Source organism: Periplaneta americana, chromosome 2 (assembly GCF_040183065.1).
Source record: "Periplaneta americana isolate PAMFEO1 chromosome 2, P.americana_PAMFEO1_priV1, whole genome shotgun sequence".
Taxonomy (NCBI): Eukaryota; Metazoa; Arthropoda; class Insecta; order Blattodea; family Blattidae; genus Periplaneta; species Periplaneta americana.
In genome coordinates this window covers 28,980,726-28,998,803 of record NC_091118.1, presented here as the reverse complement: position 1 = coordinate 28,998,803, position 18,078 = coordinate 28,980,726, and the positions used below count along the sequence as shown (strand labels likewise).

At 35.8% G+C, this 18,078-nt stretch overlaps 2 protein-coding genes across 2 annotated transcripts in view; one reads left to right on the top strand and one right to left on the bottom strand.

Moving 5' to 3' along the window:
• Nup154 (nuclear pore complex protein Nup154) overlaps window positions 1-7,851 on the bottom strand; it is a 58,451-nt gene extending 50,600 nt beyond the window's left edge. The window contains exons 1-6 of the mRNA XM_069813311.1: window positions 7,676-7,851; window positions 7,360-7,556; window positions 3,984-4,121; window positions 2,568-2,664; window positions 2,282-2,445; window positions 331-485 (exon numbers count right to left, since the gene is read on the bottom strand). Coding sequence (XP_069669412.1) covers window positions 331-485; window positions 2,282-2,445; window positions 2,568-2,664; window positions 3,984-4,121; window positions 7,360-7,516 — 711 coding nt within the window. The 5' untranslated portion in view covers window positions 7,517-7,556; window positions 7,676-7,851. The remainder of the gene's footprint in view (window positions 1-330; window positions 486-2,281; window positions 2,446-2,567; window positions 2,665-3,983; window positions 4,122-7,359; window positions 7,557-7,675) is intronic.
• On the top strand, window positions 7,840-15,786 carry SerRS-m (Seryl-tRNA synthetase, mitochondrial). The gene is made up of 4 exons (XM_069813320.1): window positions 7,840-8,805; window positions 10,355-10,536; window positions 12,296-12,518; window positions 15,334-15,786. The coding sequence occupies exons 1-4, from the start codon at window positions 8,155-8,157 to the stop codon at window positions 15,634-15,636; spliced, it is 1,359 nt and encodes a 452-aa protein (XP_069669421.1). The 5' UTR covers window positions 7,840-8,154; the 3' UTR covers window positions 15,637-15,786.
• Window positions 15,787-18,078: the final 2,292 nt, after the last annotated feature.

Here is an 18,078-nt window from a genome sequence, read left to right as displayed (position 1 = left end):
ATTACCCACATGAGATGGCAACCATTGTTTAGGCAAACCTAAAATGTGAAATGCACAAGGGAAGAAAGGAAGAAGTCGAAGAGAAGGGTGAACAATAATTTGCAAACTGTTAATGTAAACGTTACAACATCTAGTAAAATACAAGAATGACTACAAATTATGGAGGAATGGTGGAATGACAGCGGAGAAGTTCTCGAGAAAACCTACCACAATATCATCCTCATCCAACTTATATTCCACTTGCCCTTGCAGAGGTATGAACTCATGTCCCCATCCTGAGAAGTTCATGCTCTAGTTGTATAGCTAGCCACAAGTAATAAGTCTGCATACCTGATATGCCACTTCATACAAGCATCCATCACGACCACCTAGAAATATCCTTCCAGAACTTGTGCTAGCTATTGTGTTGATTGCAATGCCATCTGTTGGTAGTACGAACACGGGGTCAGGCAGGAGATGCATCTCTTCCACCTGACCTAACGGACCTGAAACGTAAGTCTATGTCATTGACTCTTCAGTGAAACTGATTAAATCTATTCATATCATCTCAAATTGTAATGTAACTGGGTAAGTATGATTGAAATCCCTCCAAACACAATTCATCACATTTATAAATTATTTCTCCTTTGGAAAATTTGGTCGTCTCAATGGAAGTATTAAAATACAGAAATACATGTTATGGTCTACTATGCACCTCATTTTGTGGGACTCAGTAATATTTCAGTCAAAACAATGTGAGGAAAAAGAAAAAACAGCACAGGTTAATTCGAGATCACGTGCAAAAAAAAGAAAGAAAAAAAGAGGAAAAAATTGACTAACGAAACAAAATTAGTCTAAAAAAAAGTGACGAAAAGGGAAAAAGACAACAAAACTAAAAATGAAGCAAATGAATCAAATTAAGGATAAAATAAGGACGAAAGAAAGAAGGTAAAAAAGGAAAAAGAAACAAAACCTAGGGGGGAAAAATAAGATAGGTTAAAAAAGAAAAGAAATGAATAAGAGAAGAAAGGTTGGATAAAAGAAAGAAACAAAGAAAGAAAACGAAATAAAGGAAACAAGTAAATGTGAAAAAATATAAAACAAAGGATGGAAGATGGAAAAAAGGAACAAAGAATAAAATAGAAGAAAAAGAAAGAGAGGAACCAATAAAGATGGAGGGAAAGAAAAGAATAAAGATGGAGAGAAAGGCACAACAAAGAAATGATGAAAGTGAGAAAGGAAGAATGAATAAAAGGATGGCAGAAGAAAGAGAAAAGAAAGGAAAGTACAATGTTGGAGGAAAGAAAGACAGAAAGAAAGGTACAAAGATGGAGAGACAACAAGGAGGGGAAAGAAAGAAAAAAGAATTAAAAGAACCAAAAAATGAAAGGAAGAAATAGAGGAACAACGTTGGAGAGAGAGAAAGAAAGAAAGAAAGAAAGAAAGAAAGAAAGAAAAAAGAAAGGAAGAAAGAAAAAATATAAAGAGGATGAGAGAAAGAGAGGTAAGAAGATAGGTAAGAAGAAAGATAAGAATAAAGAAAGAAAAGAAAGAGAAAGGCAGGAAAAAGAAACAAATGATGAAAGAAAGATAAAAAGAAAAGAAGAAACAAAGAGAAAGAAAGAAAAAAAGGGAGGAAGAAAGAGAATGAAAGGAAAAAGGGAGGAAGAAAGAAAGAGAAAGACAAGGAAAGGAAAAAGGGAGGAAGGAAGGAAGAAAGAGAAAGAAAAGGAAAGGAAAAAGGGAGGAAGAAAGAAAGAGAAGGAAAAGGAAAGGAAAAAGGGAGGAAGAAAGAAAGAGAAAGAAAAGGAAAGGAAAAAGGGAGGAAGGAAGAAAGAGAAAAAAGAAAAAGGGAGGAAGAAAGAGAATGAAAGAAAAAAGGGAGGATGAAATCGAAAGAAAATGAAAGGAAAAAGGGAGGAAGGAAGAAAGAGAAAGAAATAGAAAGGAAAAAGGGAGGAAGAAAGAGAAAAAAGGAAGGATGAAAGAAAGAAAAAGGGAGGATGAAAGAGAGAAAGAAAGAAAGAAACAGAAAATGAAAAGGAGGAGAAAAGAAAGAGAGAAACGAAGGAAAAAAGAAATGATAAAAGAAAGAGAAAAAGGAAGAAAAACAGAGAAAGAAAAAAAGAGAATGAAAGAGAGAAAAGATAAAAGGAAGGAAGAAAGAAAAAACGGAAGGAACAAAACTGGAGAGGAAGAAAGAAAGAAAGAAAGAAAGGGAGAAGGGAAGAAAGAGAGAAAGGAAGAAAGAAGGGAAGGGGAAAAGGAAGAAACAATAAGAAGAGTATACTGATCTTGTTACCATCTTTGGTGGTGGAGAAGGTGACACCCAAGATGACGATCTCGACGGTGGTGGTGAGGATCAGCAAGTGCTTCACGAAGTTGTGAAATACGCCGGGCTTGGGCTTCACCAACCCCACACTCACGATCGTCTCGCCCAGACCATCGAAGTAAGCTACATCAGTCCTGGGACCACGAGGAAGAAGCGACATTCATTAGCGTGTACTGCACTGCTACAAACATGCTGATCCAAAACACTCCTGACCTTACTCATTCCACGCAACTTCTCTTTAGTATCAGATGCTTACCCATGTTCGTATGTCCACACATAAATGTCACTGTCTATGGTCAGCCAGGCTCTGTTAATCTCAGTAAAGAGACCCATCATACAGTGACATTGCATATCTGTATTCTGTTAAGGATAATATAACACAATAAAACAGTGCACATACTTCGATATACATACAGAATGAACCGTAAATAAACTCATTAATTTCAGGGGGTTATTCTTTGAGATATTTCAAACAAAAAAAGTTTAATACAATTTTGCTCATTTTTGCTTTATTTTAGAGATAAAATAATTCATCATTCATATATGGTAATGCAGAATTCCTGCAATATCATACATACTTCAGCACATCACAATAATATGATATATGTAAATAATCACTTAGTAATAAGTACAGTACGATTATTTAGTCCTGACAGTCGCTGGCAATGTGCGCCTGGGTAAGGCGAGTCCATTTAGTTTCGCCAAGGAGTGTTTGGGTTAGTCACTCACTTGCCTTCGGAGCGATCGGATATCATGTGTGCGGGAGAGTGGTATGTTTCTAGTACAGTTAAGCTGTACTGCATTCCTTTACCGACCGCTCGCCATTATCTCTACTCCGGAGCTCTCCCCACTACTCCTATTACTTCCTCTTTTTCGCGTCACTGAGCTATCAGGACTAAAAAATCGGTCTATAAGACGGCGCTCATTCTGTCGGATCCCGGCTACTTAGTCACTCGTAATGAGTGCACCTCTGCACATAGTGTGTTGGACATTGTGCCACTGTCACACATCTGAGACACAGTGCATGAGGGTTGGCCACTAAAAGGGAACTACGAGGTGGAACTTAAACTGAGAGGATTCAATCCAGCATCGGAAGTGGAATCTGGTGTGGCTCAGTAGATAAAGCGTCAGCATGTAGAGCTGAAAACCCGAGTTCGAGTCCTGGTGCCAGAGAGAATTTTTCTCCGCTCCATCCACCCTTCATCTTCTTGCATTGTGTCATATGAATTATTACTGATTTTTCTGACTATGAAGAGGTGGTCTCTTGATTACGGGTAATATTAACAGGTGATTTTAGCCACCAGCGTGGCTCAGTCGGTTAAGGCGCTTCCCTGCCAGTCTGAAGTTGCGCTCGGGAGCGGGTTCGATCCCTGCTTGGGTTGATTACCTGGTTGGGTTTTTTCCGAGGTTTTCCCCCAACCATAAGGTGAATGCCAGGCAATCTATGGCGAATCCTCGGCCTCATCTCGCCAAATACCATCTCACTATCACCAATCTCACTGACGCTAAATAACCTAGTAGTTGATACAGCGTCGTTAAATAAACAACTAAAAAAAAAAGGTGATTTTGATATTACTACTTTAAGTGACAAAATTATTCGAACCATTGTAACTTTTATTTCTAAATCTTCTGAAATAGATTTTTTAAGTACTTCACAACTTTGAAAGGATACGACCGAAGTGTTCCATGACCTCTGGAGGAAGAGGAACTTTGTTAGTGGTTGTGACATGCTTCACGTTGGACAATCCAGACACAACACTGCTGGAGCTTGGGTAGTCCATATCATTCAGGCCACTCACTGTTGATATGCCTAAAACAAATTGGATACTAAATAGAGTGACCTCATCCACAGCTCAATCTTCCTTTATATCCCTGCTGTTTTATACACAAGTTGTAAGTGAAATAACCCTGCAGATTGAAAGGAATGATAGGGTACACTTAAATGAATAGAAAACCTATATTACGTTTTGTGATTAAATGCAGAGTTAATTACAACATTAAGTTGGAAGTTTCAGCATTCTGGTAACTTTGTCTGTAACAAAAAATCTGTAATATCATATTGGTGGAAAGTTCATAGATTTTTCAGAACAATATATATATATATATATATATATATATATATATTTTCCAAAAAGTTTAACATCCTCTTATTCGGCAACTATTACGAGTAGGATCGTGATTTGTTTTGTCCATATCGATAGAAAATCTAATAAAGAATCATTTATCCCTCTGGTGTATTTCAATAACGTGAATAGTTTTTGTGTAAGTTTAATTTAAAAACCACTCATTTGAAGCCACTGAACGAGCGAGCAGATTGCAACGTCGTAGCTAGAGAGGGAGATAGAATGTAGCCCACTTGGGAGAGACCTGAGTTTGTTGACCTCTTACATCTGTATTACGAGAAGAGAGAAGTGTGTGTTAGCGACAAAGTTACAGGACTTCTGAAACTTCCACTGAAAGTGTGTTTGGTCATGTTTTACCCAAGTTACAAACTGTTTACTACAGTTAGGGCCTACTTTCATTCTATATCTTATGGTTATAATAAATACTTTTATGCTCGACCATGCCGAAATGTAGTAATTATACACCTGGTAGTAGCCCTTTAATGCACCTCATTAAAGTACACCTATTCATTACAATTCAGTTGTTCAGCCAATGAGAAATCACCATTGTACTGATTGTACCATTATAAAACCGCAAGTATCGATTATTCTCAGATATGCAATCGAAAGACAATTTGTGAAAAGTCACGGAGGCTGGAAATCCAATACTGTCGCAGAAGGTTATGTTCTGTCACTATAATAATTAGCGTTAATTGTAAATAATATTCAAATAAATTCAATTTGTCATCTCGTTTATCAATTCTAAATCAATTTCCAGGTTATATCAAGCTTAATGTTCATGTTATTCCCTAGATTATATCAAGGTCAATGACATTCGTGTTTCAGAAAAAATCCATACTTTCGCGTCTGCACACATCTCACAATTCAGGTCAGTTCTGCTCCTCACATAACCATAACATGAATACTTATGAATAATTTCAAGTAAGAAATATGGTCGAGCATAAAAAGTCGTATGAAACTTGCCTATAATGGTAATTAAGACGCTCATATGAAAATTATGAAACTTTCGTTTCATAAACGAACATACTCGCGTCTTAATTACTACCAGTATAGGCTCGTTGCATAATGTACTATTGTAATGTGTAGAGACTGGAAAAACAATTAATAAAATCATCCGAATCATACTCGTTCATTTTATAGGCAATGTTGCAGGTCGCATTTAAAAACCTAGGAATATTAACATTTTCTTCAGTATATTTGCTAGGACTTTATACGTACATGACAATTTTGCTTAGGTTATTCTTTTAAGCTTTCCTTCTACGAATAGCTCAAGTGTTTTAAATTTAGCGTACGTAAGTTCTTTATTTTAGATTAAGTTACTACCATGTATTTGACGAAACACTAGGTTTTTCCACTTCAGTTTAACTGATTTATGCAAACGAAATTTTGACAGTGCCACGATTCCAACCTTACTTATCGCCACGCCGACTTTGTTTTGAGCGCTTAAGCTAATGGCGGACGGTGGTTCAATTTTCTTCAAACATAGTGGTGCAATGGCCGCTCTATAATCTCTTTCTAACTCATTGGTAAACAGATCTACAACTCGGAGCCTCTCCAGTGCCAGTTCAGAGTATAAATTCTGAGCTACACAATTCAACTGCTGTAAGTTGAAAATTAACACACTAAATATGTGTATTAACCAACTTCCGATCTCAGTCTAATTTGGTTTTGCCACATTTGAATCGGTTATTTGAGAAAACTGCAAAAAAACTTTCTGCACCTCGTAAATATTAATGGACGTTGTTAGCTTTTTAGCATGAATTTGTCATTTGAATTGCAATATTTCTACATATTACAAAGAAATATTTAATTATATATGAGAGCGCCAGTGTGCCCAAAGTCCGTGGACACGTGTTGTTTCTCATCTGAAGTGTTTACAGTAAAAAATTATAATAGTTTGTATTTATTTCGTATGTAAGTTAATGACAACAAAAGCTATTTAAGTAAAAAGTTAGTAACTTACATAATATATTATTGTCCTTCATATTACAAAATTAATAGAAAAATTCTATAACACTTTAAAGTGAAACCAGTGATATCTTATTGAAGTCTCACACTACAGCTCTGTTTTACAACTAGGCCAGGAAAATATCTCTTGATAAAATCTTTTGATTTGGTAATCTTCAGGGAAATACTGTCATGAGCGTCATGACAATATCACTTAAAATAAGACGGATAAATATGTACACTTTCTCCTACAGATGTACACGTTATATTAATGTCAGAAACACATGGCTAAAAATGGACTTGTGTGGTTTCTCAAATAACCGATTCATTTACTTTTATATCACTGACGTCCATCCAAAACAGTGCACAATATTGATGATCCTGAAACCTTCCCCGCCTCTTGTAATTTCTATAAAACAATACCTAAATTATGATTAGAAGAAGAGGAGATAGAAATAAAGGCAGTCCATAAGGCATAGCCTAATGTGGACTCAGAACACTTTCACTACACTTACCGAACACCTTCTCTCTTTCCAACATTATTAGGCCTAATATCGTAATTTACGTAGATCTCTGATCAAACGAAATTCAACGTAGCCTGTCTTGATAAAAACGGTAATTGTCTATCTAATTTCGTAGGTCAATAAGACCGATATATAAATAATAGTGCCAAGAAGTATCTACTGTACATTTTATCAATTGTTTAATAATACCAAGTAATTTGGTTAGTTTCTGTAGACAGTGAAGGGGCGAAATCCTCAACATTTACTGTGTAAATATGTTGCCCGTAATGAACTGGCTGAATTAAATAATTAAGTTGTAATACATACAATTATCGAACACAAATATAAAATCTGAAAAAGTAGCTAATGAAACTAAAGACTCTACAATTCAGTCGAAATTTACACAAACTATAATACACTAATGACTTTGCAATGCTTATGTGACTTGCAATTAAAAAGTAATGTTTCAACCAACCTTGCGGCGAAATCTGGGTAACGTCAACAAGTGATGGGAAACTGTTGTCCACAGCCATATATTTTTCCAACATTTTTCCTGCTGTGTCAAGTAAATCTACATGCAAACGCATCGTATCCATTGGAGGGACTCGATCCATGATAGTACTGCTCAACATTCTGAAGATTATGGGCTATACAAAATACGCCTTAAGGTATCTGAAATAAATGCATTAATGTTAATACCATACCGGCATTCCAACTGTGTAACATACTAAGCTATATTATAGTTCACAAATCATTAAACTGTACATTTCATAGAGAGTAATATTACTTACTTAATTCACAATTTCTGTATGTTCTCGATCTCATTTAAATTGGCCACTTATATCTACAACAAGAATTTCATTAACATAACCTACATCATCTCAATAAACTTTGCCGCGCCTTCATCAACCACCTTCGCACTCCGCAACGTTTGAGCTTCATTTGATATTTTATCGATAGAGGACTCTCCATGTTGTATACCATGGTTGCCATCATCTTTATGGCAATAGTGGCGCATATTTGCGTAAATGTGTCATTATTTTGATTATTTTGTATATACATATATTTATAACTTAAAAAAAGTCAATAAGATGTAGTTATAAATTCCCATATAAGTTTTATTCGAATATTATAGTACAGAATCAGAGAAAAAAGGATATTGTGAGGAGCGACGATGCATACACATGAATCTTGAGTCAACTTGTTTGCTGAAAGACGTATATTATATTCTTCTTTAAAACTTTACTGTTTTATCTACCGGTTAACCAGAATGTTAGATACATCAATGAAGTTAATGAGAATTGCTTTTAAAAAGTTTTGTGATGCAAAACAGGTTCAACATAAATCATTTCAATTACTGTGTACTCAAGTAGGAAAAAATGCAGGAATACCACAATTAGAAGTGGACACTGAATATCTATGCAATATCAAACATAAATTAGAAATTGAAGAAAATATTAAATTTAGAAAAGGGGTTGGAAATATTACTCGGGTACATGAATTGCATGATAAATTACTGAATAGTTCGCTAAGTGTCAAAGAAAAAGATGATGTCTGGAGAGAATTCATACAAGAAGCAAAACAAATTCCAAATAAAACATGCCCCTTAGTATTCCATTATGGAGAAACCCCAAAAACAATTAAGCTTACAGGAATAAAAGCTCAGTTTGATTTCAAACCAAAAGAATTCAGCGAAATTGTAAAATATTTACATTTAATGAGAAGCGAAAATCTTTCTAATTTATCTGGGCACAAAAGTTATTATTTCATGGGGGAACTAGCAGAATTGGAACATGCTCTTATATTATATACAGTTGAGAAACTACTGGCAAGAAACTTTCAACTTATTTCAGTTCCTGATATACTACAGAATCATGTAATTGAAAGTTGTGGAATGAACATAAAAGGAGACAGAACTCAGGTATGAAAAATAAAGTAGCCTACTAGATATTACAACATATTAAGCATTTAAATTGTAAAACCATGAAGAAATCATTAATTGAAACTTTGATTTTTCGTAAAATTTATGTTAATTTTCCCTCACATGTTTTAATTATATTCGATTAACTTTTAAATGAAGCTAAAACAAATAGATACCTACTACATTGTTTACTTTTAAATATTCCTAGACAAATATTATATCACATAATTATATCTTGTACTTATTTTTCTTGCTGATTATGTCATGTCGCTTTTATTCCTATTTTGAGACCCCTTTCAATTCAAAATCTTATGATGTCTGACCATGAATTATTTTGCTGAAGAGTCCTCAGGCGGTGTTGCATAACTCAACAGCATCACCTTTTGGATTACATAAATATGTGTTCCTCTTGGAGACAAAATGAAATTACACCTGTTGTTGATATGGCTGTTGACAAGATTTGTGCGTTAGTTAGCTATTTTTTCAGAATTGTGCAACTTCAATTGTTAATCAGTAGCCTATCTATATGTTACATCTATCAGAAACATCTTTTGTTCATTTTGATTAGAAATATAAGGTTTGTTATGACCAACTCCGTAAAAGAGAGAGGAAAAAAAACTGTTTCATCTGTCAATATGCAGTAGGCCTATTACTATTTCAGTACGGTAGGCCTATATCTTCTTTTAAACCATTTTGTAATATTTTTCATAATGTGGTACATTTTCACTAACAGTAAAGGGCGAATGTTTGTTGCATAATTGTCCATTATCATGCCTAAGTTATAATCTATTTGAATCATTCGTTGGCATCCTGATTTTATATGCTGGATTTTTCCCATGAAAATATATTTTTATTATTATTATTATTATTATTATTATTATTATTATTATTATTATTATTATTATTATTATCTCATTTCTCACATTGGTTGGCTATTAACACTAAGAATTAACTGAGTTTTATAATTTCTTTTCAGCTATGTTGTTGCCATTCATACTCTATTTCACAAGAATAAAATGAGATAAGACTAACATTTTAAAAAAGATATGAAGGTTCTAATGTTCTTATGGTCCCAAATATCATTTCTGTAAATACAGAGTGTTAACTAATATTATGTGGGAAACCTTTGAGGAATGGACAAAAGACCTAAAAATAAGGAAAAAAGTTAATATAAATATATAGTCAATTCTTTGATTTTAATTATAATTACTATTTAGTTAATAGATGTTTGCTTATTACAACTTTATTTTTGCAAATACGAAACAAATCTCATTAGCAAATAACGAAATTAATCTCGAACCTTCCATTATACCTTGTTTCCACTTCCCAGCAGGTAGCAATAATGAATAGAGATCCTCTTTTTTTATTATTTTTCTTTTTCTTTTTAAGCCCTACTGATTTAATAAACATGACCCACTAATGCAAGAATCAAATCAAATGAAATATATTTATATTTACATGAACTTATTTGCTTGTTTCAGATCCTCTATCCATTCCCCAAAAGGTTTCCAACATTTAACACTCTATATATGCCCATCGTGTGTTGCAGGTATACATGCTAGATGATAATTTGTATAAAGAAGATTACTGTTTATCCGGTACAGCAGAAATGGCATTAGCCAGATACGTCATGAATAAAGAGTTGTGTATGACGAAACTACCTCTGAAGTTAGCCGCTGTCAGCAGGTGCTATCGAGCTGAAACATCTCGTACATCCGAAGAGAGAGGCATCTATAGGCAAGTTTTAAGTTGGCTAGTGCTCACTATTATTATTTCACGACATCTTTTAACGTGGAACATCAAAGTGGGCACCTAATCGGGTAAAATGTCCGTTACCATTTCTATAACAGTCTATGCACATTTTGCTTCTTAACAGCAGCGGGCCGATGCAACCCGCAACATATCATTATTGGAAAAATAAATTAAGTTTTGAATATAATTATGTATTATATTCAAGATATTACTAGTGACTTGAGCAGCGACATTGGTTACAATATTCATTAAAAGTTCAAGTTCTTTGTTTATGATTATGCTAACATGATTCTCATGAAATGGTGAACTATGATTATTTGAAATCACACAACCACTTAAACGTTCCACACAATTATTCAGATTATACCAATCCTCTACCATCTTTTTCAATAATATCCTTGGTTGCTGTTATTCCAAAACCTTGTACCTCCAGAAAACATTTTGCAATAAGAACAAAAATATTAATAAAGCATAAACAGGTGCTTTCACAAAATGTAACTACCAAAATCTTACATTGACCGTTTACCAGATTTTGTATTAATAAGAATGCTATCATTCTAATGTACAGGGTTATGTTTTGTTATTTGCGGAAGATGCATTGTTCATTCTTTTATAACGTTCATGAACCATTGAGGATCGATATTTCGCGACCATTAAGCCCAAAATCTCGATTTCTGCGAACATTGGATTTATGAGTTTTTGGAATAACAGCGATACTTTGCTTCAATTTCAACATTTCTTCTGGTGGATTTATTATAGTTTTGATAATGATGCATCCTAGAGTTACTCCCATTCAACTGTCGACTTTACCTTCCTGAACTACAGGGTGTTTCTGGGCTGGTGTTACTTTCAGGGATGATGGCGAAGGGCACATGTATCAATTTGAGATAGCAACCTTGGTCCCGAAATGACTGAGTCGAGTTATAAGCAAAAATCGTTGTGTAGAAATAAAATTGTAATTTGGCACCACGTGCCCTCCTTCCCTTAACCTTTGGAACAGTCATGGAAAGATGGTATGGGCCGGATGTCTCCTACGTGGGTACTTAGCCCGATACAATCTGTGAGCTTGTCTACTGTTCCCATTGGCTCATCCGTATTCGAAAATCAGGTCTGCTTATTCCGCTCTCGTGTACTCCTCCATTTCACTAGGACTGATCGACTGGACACTGCAACTTGTACACATACACTGCTGTCTACAGACATGCATATCAGGACCAACCATGTCTGTTACACGTTACGCTATCTGCATTGCTTTAGTGTAGTTTCCTGTCCCCACCCCTCCGACAGCGCACTGAACGGAATACCGTAGGTAGACAACATAAACAACGTCAGATGAATACAGTATGTGTAAGATGTACAGATAAATACACATAAATAAGGTGTATAGAGGAATGAAATTATTTCATTTCCACACAACTATTTTTGCTTATAACTTTCGACTCAGTAATTTCCGGACCAGGGTTCCTTATCTCATATTGATACATGTGCCCTTCCCCATCATTCCTGAAAGTTAGTAACACCAGCCCGGAAACACCCTGTATATCCTGTTTTAGTAAACAGGACAACGGCAACCAAATGTGAGCTACAAAACTGCTGAGCCAAATACAGACAAAATGCTGTATAAGAGCAGGATGACAAGAATCGTCAACTCATATGAAAACTTGCTGTCCAAGTAAATGACAGAGAGAGCCCTAAGCATTCTTTCGAAAATGAATGTGAAATTAAAAGTTATCATAACTTACAGAGTACATCAGTTCACCAAGGTGGAGATGTTTGGTGTAACAGAAAATGACGGATCCTCAACTCTTCTGGAGGAACTCAGAGAATTACAAGAAGAGACGTTTGCATCATTAGGGCTCCACTTCCAGACCCTAGACATGCCCCCACATGAACTGGGAGCCCCAGCCTTCCGAAAATATGATATAGAAGCTTGGATGCCAGGCAGACAAATTTTTGGTGAGGTGAGTAGTATTGGAATTTATCCATTTGCTGGCATATGAAGCACTTTTTTCCTTTGAAAAATGGGTCTAAAAATAGGGTGCATTTTATATGTCGACATTGAGTTTGTGAATGGGTCAAAGCATCATGGGATGCTGTGAAAACTGAGGCAGTGGTTAAATCATTCAAGAAATGTGGTATTAGTAATCCTCTGAATGGTACAGAGGAGTCAAATTGATTTAGAAGAAATTTCAAATAACTCTTCATTTAACTTTGGAAATGAATTTCTGGGTTTTGACGAAGAAGTTTAAAAGGTATTCTTTCCTAGTTAGATCAGATATTGAATGAACGTAGATCCACATATTATTTTATATTTGTAAAGTCATTATAATATTCAGCGATTAAGTTTTCTCCCGGTTACATACACTGAGAAATACAGTACCACTTAAAAAATCTCATTTAATTGTACCAACTTTTTTTAAATTCCTTTCCTGCCTTTCAGGACTAGAATACCGAACATTTTAATTATCAATTTCGCACTGGATAATTTGAACGTGCCATTTTCCCTCTTGGAATTCCCATTTAAATCAGCATTAAAATGTAATATTTCGCTAATATGTTTTCGCGGGATATCAGCCGAGTTAAGATTTTGGAATGCTCCAAGCTTTCGACTGCTATCTCTGCAGCCATCTTCAGGGAAGTGATGTCCGAACAGAAAGTCGAAAGGTTATATAGATGTTAGGCTGTCTCAGGTGAAACGGGATTGGTTGGCGGATCGGCCAATCCGGGGCCGGGAATTGTATTTGCTGTTTGACCACACCAAGGTCATTAACAAATCAAGCCACTACTGGGATCGTACAATCAAGGAGGCCATAGAGATCAAGCTGGAGAAAAACAACTTTAACAGAGACAGTGGACTCCAGCTCAGTCAGGCATGGACACCGGCCTTAGACCAACTCAGGCCCTCTTACAATCAAGGTCATGAAGATCACGGACCGAGGACGGCAACCGATTCCAACCGGCGGAACAGGGCTCGCCGCCCGCCAAACTTCACGCAGGAATCCCGGGAGGGGCGGAGCTTACGAGCGATGACAATTCCCGGCCCCGGATTGGCCGATCCGCCAACCAATCCCGTTTCACCTGAGACAGCCTAACATCTATATAACCTTTCGACTTTCTGTTCGGACATCACTTCCCTGAGGATGGCTGCAGAGATAGCAGTCAAAAGCTTGGAGCATTCCAAAATCTTAACTCGGCTGATATCCCGCGAAAACATATTAGCGAACCAACGCCGAGAAAGCCTCAAATCATACATGTAATATTTAATTAGAATTTTCAAATAGAAAATCTGGACAACCTAAAATTAAATTCCAGTGGTTAGTAACATAAATGGGTAGTCAATGGCATTTCTTAGAATTGTCCTTATAGCTCGACCAAGAATTTTAACTTCTAGAAAAGCACATTTAAACAAGGAACTGGTCATCCACCAGTTAACAAATATATGCATTAGGCTTATGAGGTTCTTATTATACTTATTCTATACTTCAATGACGTTCATAGAAGAAATGGACAAGATTGTCCAACACTATTATTTACAGACATTCATGATATGCACCTGCTTCATCCTTTTCTCCCCCAATCCCTTTATTATTACATGGAATAGTGTAAAAACAAATAATTAGAACAAACAAAAATTAAGAAGTTCAAATGATTGCTTTGAGTTGTATATTGTGCAATCCATTATAAATTGTGACGTCTATAATAGTACTTAATTTATGTGAGAGCAACTTTTTTTCACCCTTTCGTCAATGAATAGGGAAAATAAATTCCACATTAATTTTATTCAACTGGTTTTCCTCAATAATCAGTTTTTGGTTAACTCGATTTTTCTAAATTCCCCTTGGAGTTCAAATCAAAGAGATTCCACTGTATTGAAATAAGATTCCGTAACTGTTAGAGTCGACGGTATTTTGGAAGGCGATCGTCTGCTAGAGTTAGCGCCAAGAGAGACAGAGAGGTTGAGCGAGGAAGCATACAACATTGCCGTATCATAGTACACGCGGTACATATAGGGCTGAAGAGAATTTAATTTTTCGAAAGATAATGACTTTTGCTGTTAACTTACTGTAAGCATGACACTAAACAAATCCTCTTTCCTTCACTAACAATTCTTTGCACGGTTCGCAAACTCATACGACATGCGTCTGCAGTCATTTCTTGCGCATTGGCAATGTTGCAGCCAGCACCATGATAGTTGGTAACGTTCTGCTCAACGTTTTTAAAATAATTACACACTTTAAACGCTAATTCCCGCATCTGCCTGTGCAGTACTTGCCTTTTTACACTGTCTCATTCCATTTATTTATCTTACACATACACAGTAAATGTTAGTTTTACATATTCAATGTATTGAAACACTCACACATGAACAAACGAACTCAGTAAGCGCTTGTTACTGACTGATTCCGATTGGTTTTACAATACAAGCTTGTGACGTCACATGCCAGAAATGCTATGGCGCATATAGTAGCCGACTGCCTTCCGAACTGCCATCAACTCTAGTATCATCTTCGAAATCAAGAGTATGGCCCCAAATAATTTAGTTTCTTGAAGTAAACCCACCAATGATAGATATAACATATTCGCAAACTTTTTTATTGATTCCTCCTTGTCCATAACATATTCGCAAACTTTTTTATTGATTCCTCCTTGTCCAAAGATAGAGAGCATGAAGTTCTTTCTTACAGAAATATAAATTACTCATCTTTGAAACTTTGTATACAAAATTCTCCTTGTTGTTACGAAATTGTGACAATCTTTGGTATTCTGTTTGCCCAGGTATCAAGTTGCAGTGACTGCACAGACTATCAGTCCCGCCGCCTTAACATCAAGTATTGTACAAGAACTGGTCAACTGTTGCATGCCCACACTGTAAACGGAACGGCTTGTGCGGTACCCAGAATGCTGATCGCCCTGCTGGAAACGCACCAGCAAGCAGACGGCACTGTCTCAATACCAAAGACTCTTCAACCTTACATGAAGGGAAAAAGCAGCATTGGTATTCAGAAAAATATTCCAGAAATGAAGTTTGTGAAATCAAAACAGAGAGAAGCAAAAACAAAAAGTTATGATAGGGATTAATAGTGTCAAGTGAATTAAACAGTTATTATTAGATCTTATTCATTTGTGCAACATGTTTCTGAACACAACAAGTTTATAGGGTTTGTTCAACTATGAAGCTCTTGTAAAAATAAACTCATTAAGAACCATCCTGAAATATACCATATATACACAAATACTCCGCACCATCGAATAATCCGTGCACCCTAATTTTAGAAAGGAAAATAAAAAAAATTAAAAATTAAAATTGGCTGTAATTTCTGTTCTATTTCAAGAAATTAATCCTACATAATTGTTAGGGATCCAGTGTTTGAGGCGAAGCGCTACCAACCTTATTTCAAATAATGTGCGCAGCCCAGTTTTTCTTCACTAAATTCCAGAAAAAAATATGCGCAGAGTATTCGAGTATATATGGGATTTTAGTTTTGATTAGAACTGTTCAATAAATATTTCTAATTTTGTATGTTTTGCTGTTGATCATACTCATTTTGAATAACTCCAAACCAGAAACTACTAACCAATCATCTTTTGACATAGTTCTCTATTGGATTCCCAGCCTCTGTGATCTGAATCAGCCAATAAATGTGGGAAGTGGCTTGTAAATTACAACTGACACCACAGACTTAACTCCCAATTGTATTGGCAATTAAATTAAGATTGTTGCATGGTAGTAGAAAGAAGGAAATAGGCAAAATTGAAATTCTTACAGGATCCAGTTGAGGAGAAGAGAGATAATTATTTCAATGAAAGACGGGAAGAAAGTCGTACACTTAGGAATAAAAAGAGAGGTTACTTGAAGGAAAAACTGAATGAGGTAGAAACAAATAGTAAGAATAAAAACATTCGAGATTTATATAAGGGTATAAAGGAATTTAAGAACGGATATCAGCCAAGGGTAAACGTGATCAAGGATGAGAATGGTGACTTGCTTGCAGACTCTCCATCAATCCTAAACAGATGGAAAAACTATTTTGCGCAACTACTAAATGTACATAGGCCAAATAGAAATGATCGGGACGAAATTGAAATACAAACTGCTGAGCCATTTATACCCGAACCCACGCTTTCAGAAGTCGAAATTGCGATAGAAAATCTGAAAAAGTACAAGTCTCCAGGTATCGATCAAATTCCAGCAGAATTAATACAAGAGGGTGGAAGTGCATTATATAGCGAAATTTATAAACTTGTACTTGCTATTTGGGAAAAGGAAATTGTACCAGAACAATGGAAGGAGTCCATAATTGTACCTATTTTTAAAAAGGGGGACAAAACCAACTGTAGTAACTTTCGAGGAATATCACTTTTGTTGACGTCGTACAAAATTTTGTCCAATATTCTTTTGAGAAGATTAACTCCGTACGTAGTGTGGTTTTCGGCGTAATAGATCGACTATTGATCAGATTTTTTGTATTCGACAGATAATGGAGAAAAAATGGGAATATAAGGGTACAGTACATCAGTTATTCATAGATTTCAAAAAGGCATATGACTCGGTTAAGAGGGAAGTATTATATGATATTCTTATTGAATTTGGTATTCCCAAGAAACTAGTTCGATTAATTAAAATGTGTCTCAGTGAAACATACAGCAGAGTCCGTATAGGTCAGTTTCTATCTGATGCTTTTCCAATTCACTGCGGGCTAAAGCAGGGAGATGCACTATCACCTTTACTTTTTAACTTCGCGCTAGAATATGCCATTAGGAAAGTTCAGGATAACAGGCAGGGTTTGGAATTGAACGGGTTACATCAGCTTCTTGTCTATGTGGATGACGTGAATATGTTAGGAGAAAATCCACAAACGATTAGGGAAAACACGGAAATTTTACTTGAAGCAAGTAGAGCGATCAGTTTGGAAGTACATCCCGAAAAGACAAAGTATATGATTATGTCTCGTGACCAGAATATTGTACGAAATGGAAATATAAAAATTGGAGATTTATCCTTCGAAGAGGTGGAAAAATTCAAATATCTTGGAGCAACAGTAACAAATATAAATGACACTCGGGAGGAAATTAAACGCAAAATAAATATGGGAAATGCGTGTTATTATTCGGTTGAGAAGCTCCAGTCTGCTGTCCAAAAATCTGAAAGTTAGAGTTTATAAAACAGTTATATTACCGGTTCTTTTGTATGGTTGTGAAACTTGGACTCTCACTCTGAGAGAGGAACATAGGTTCAGGGTGTTTGAGAATAAGGTGCTTAGGAAAATATTTGGGGCTAAGCGGGATGAAGTTACAGGAGAATGGAGAAAGTTACACAACACAGAACTGCACGCATTGTATTCTTCACCTGACATAATTAGGAACATTAAATCCAGACGTTTGAGATGGGCAGGGCATGTAGCACGTATGGGCGAATCCAGAAATGCATATAGAGTGTTAGTTGGGAAACTGGAGGGAAAAAGACCTTTAGGAAGGCCGAGACGTAGATGGGAGGATAATATTAAAATGGATTTGAGGGAG

Coding starts and splice junctions, on each gene's coding strand:
- SerRS-m (XM_069813320.1), top strand. CDS start 8,155: ATGTTAGATACATCAATGAAGTTAATGAGAATTGCTTTTAAAAAGTTT. Junction 10,537..12,295: donor ACATCCGAAGAGAGAGGCAT/CTATAGGCAAGT, acceptor AGTTATCATAAC/TTACAGAGTACATCAGTTCA. Junction 12,519..15,333: donor GCAGACAAATTTTTGGTGAG/GTGAGTAGTATT, acceptor CTGTTTGCCCAG/GTATCAAGTTGCAGTGACTG.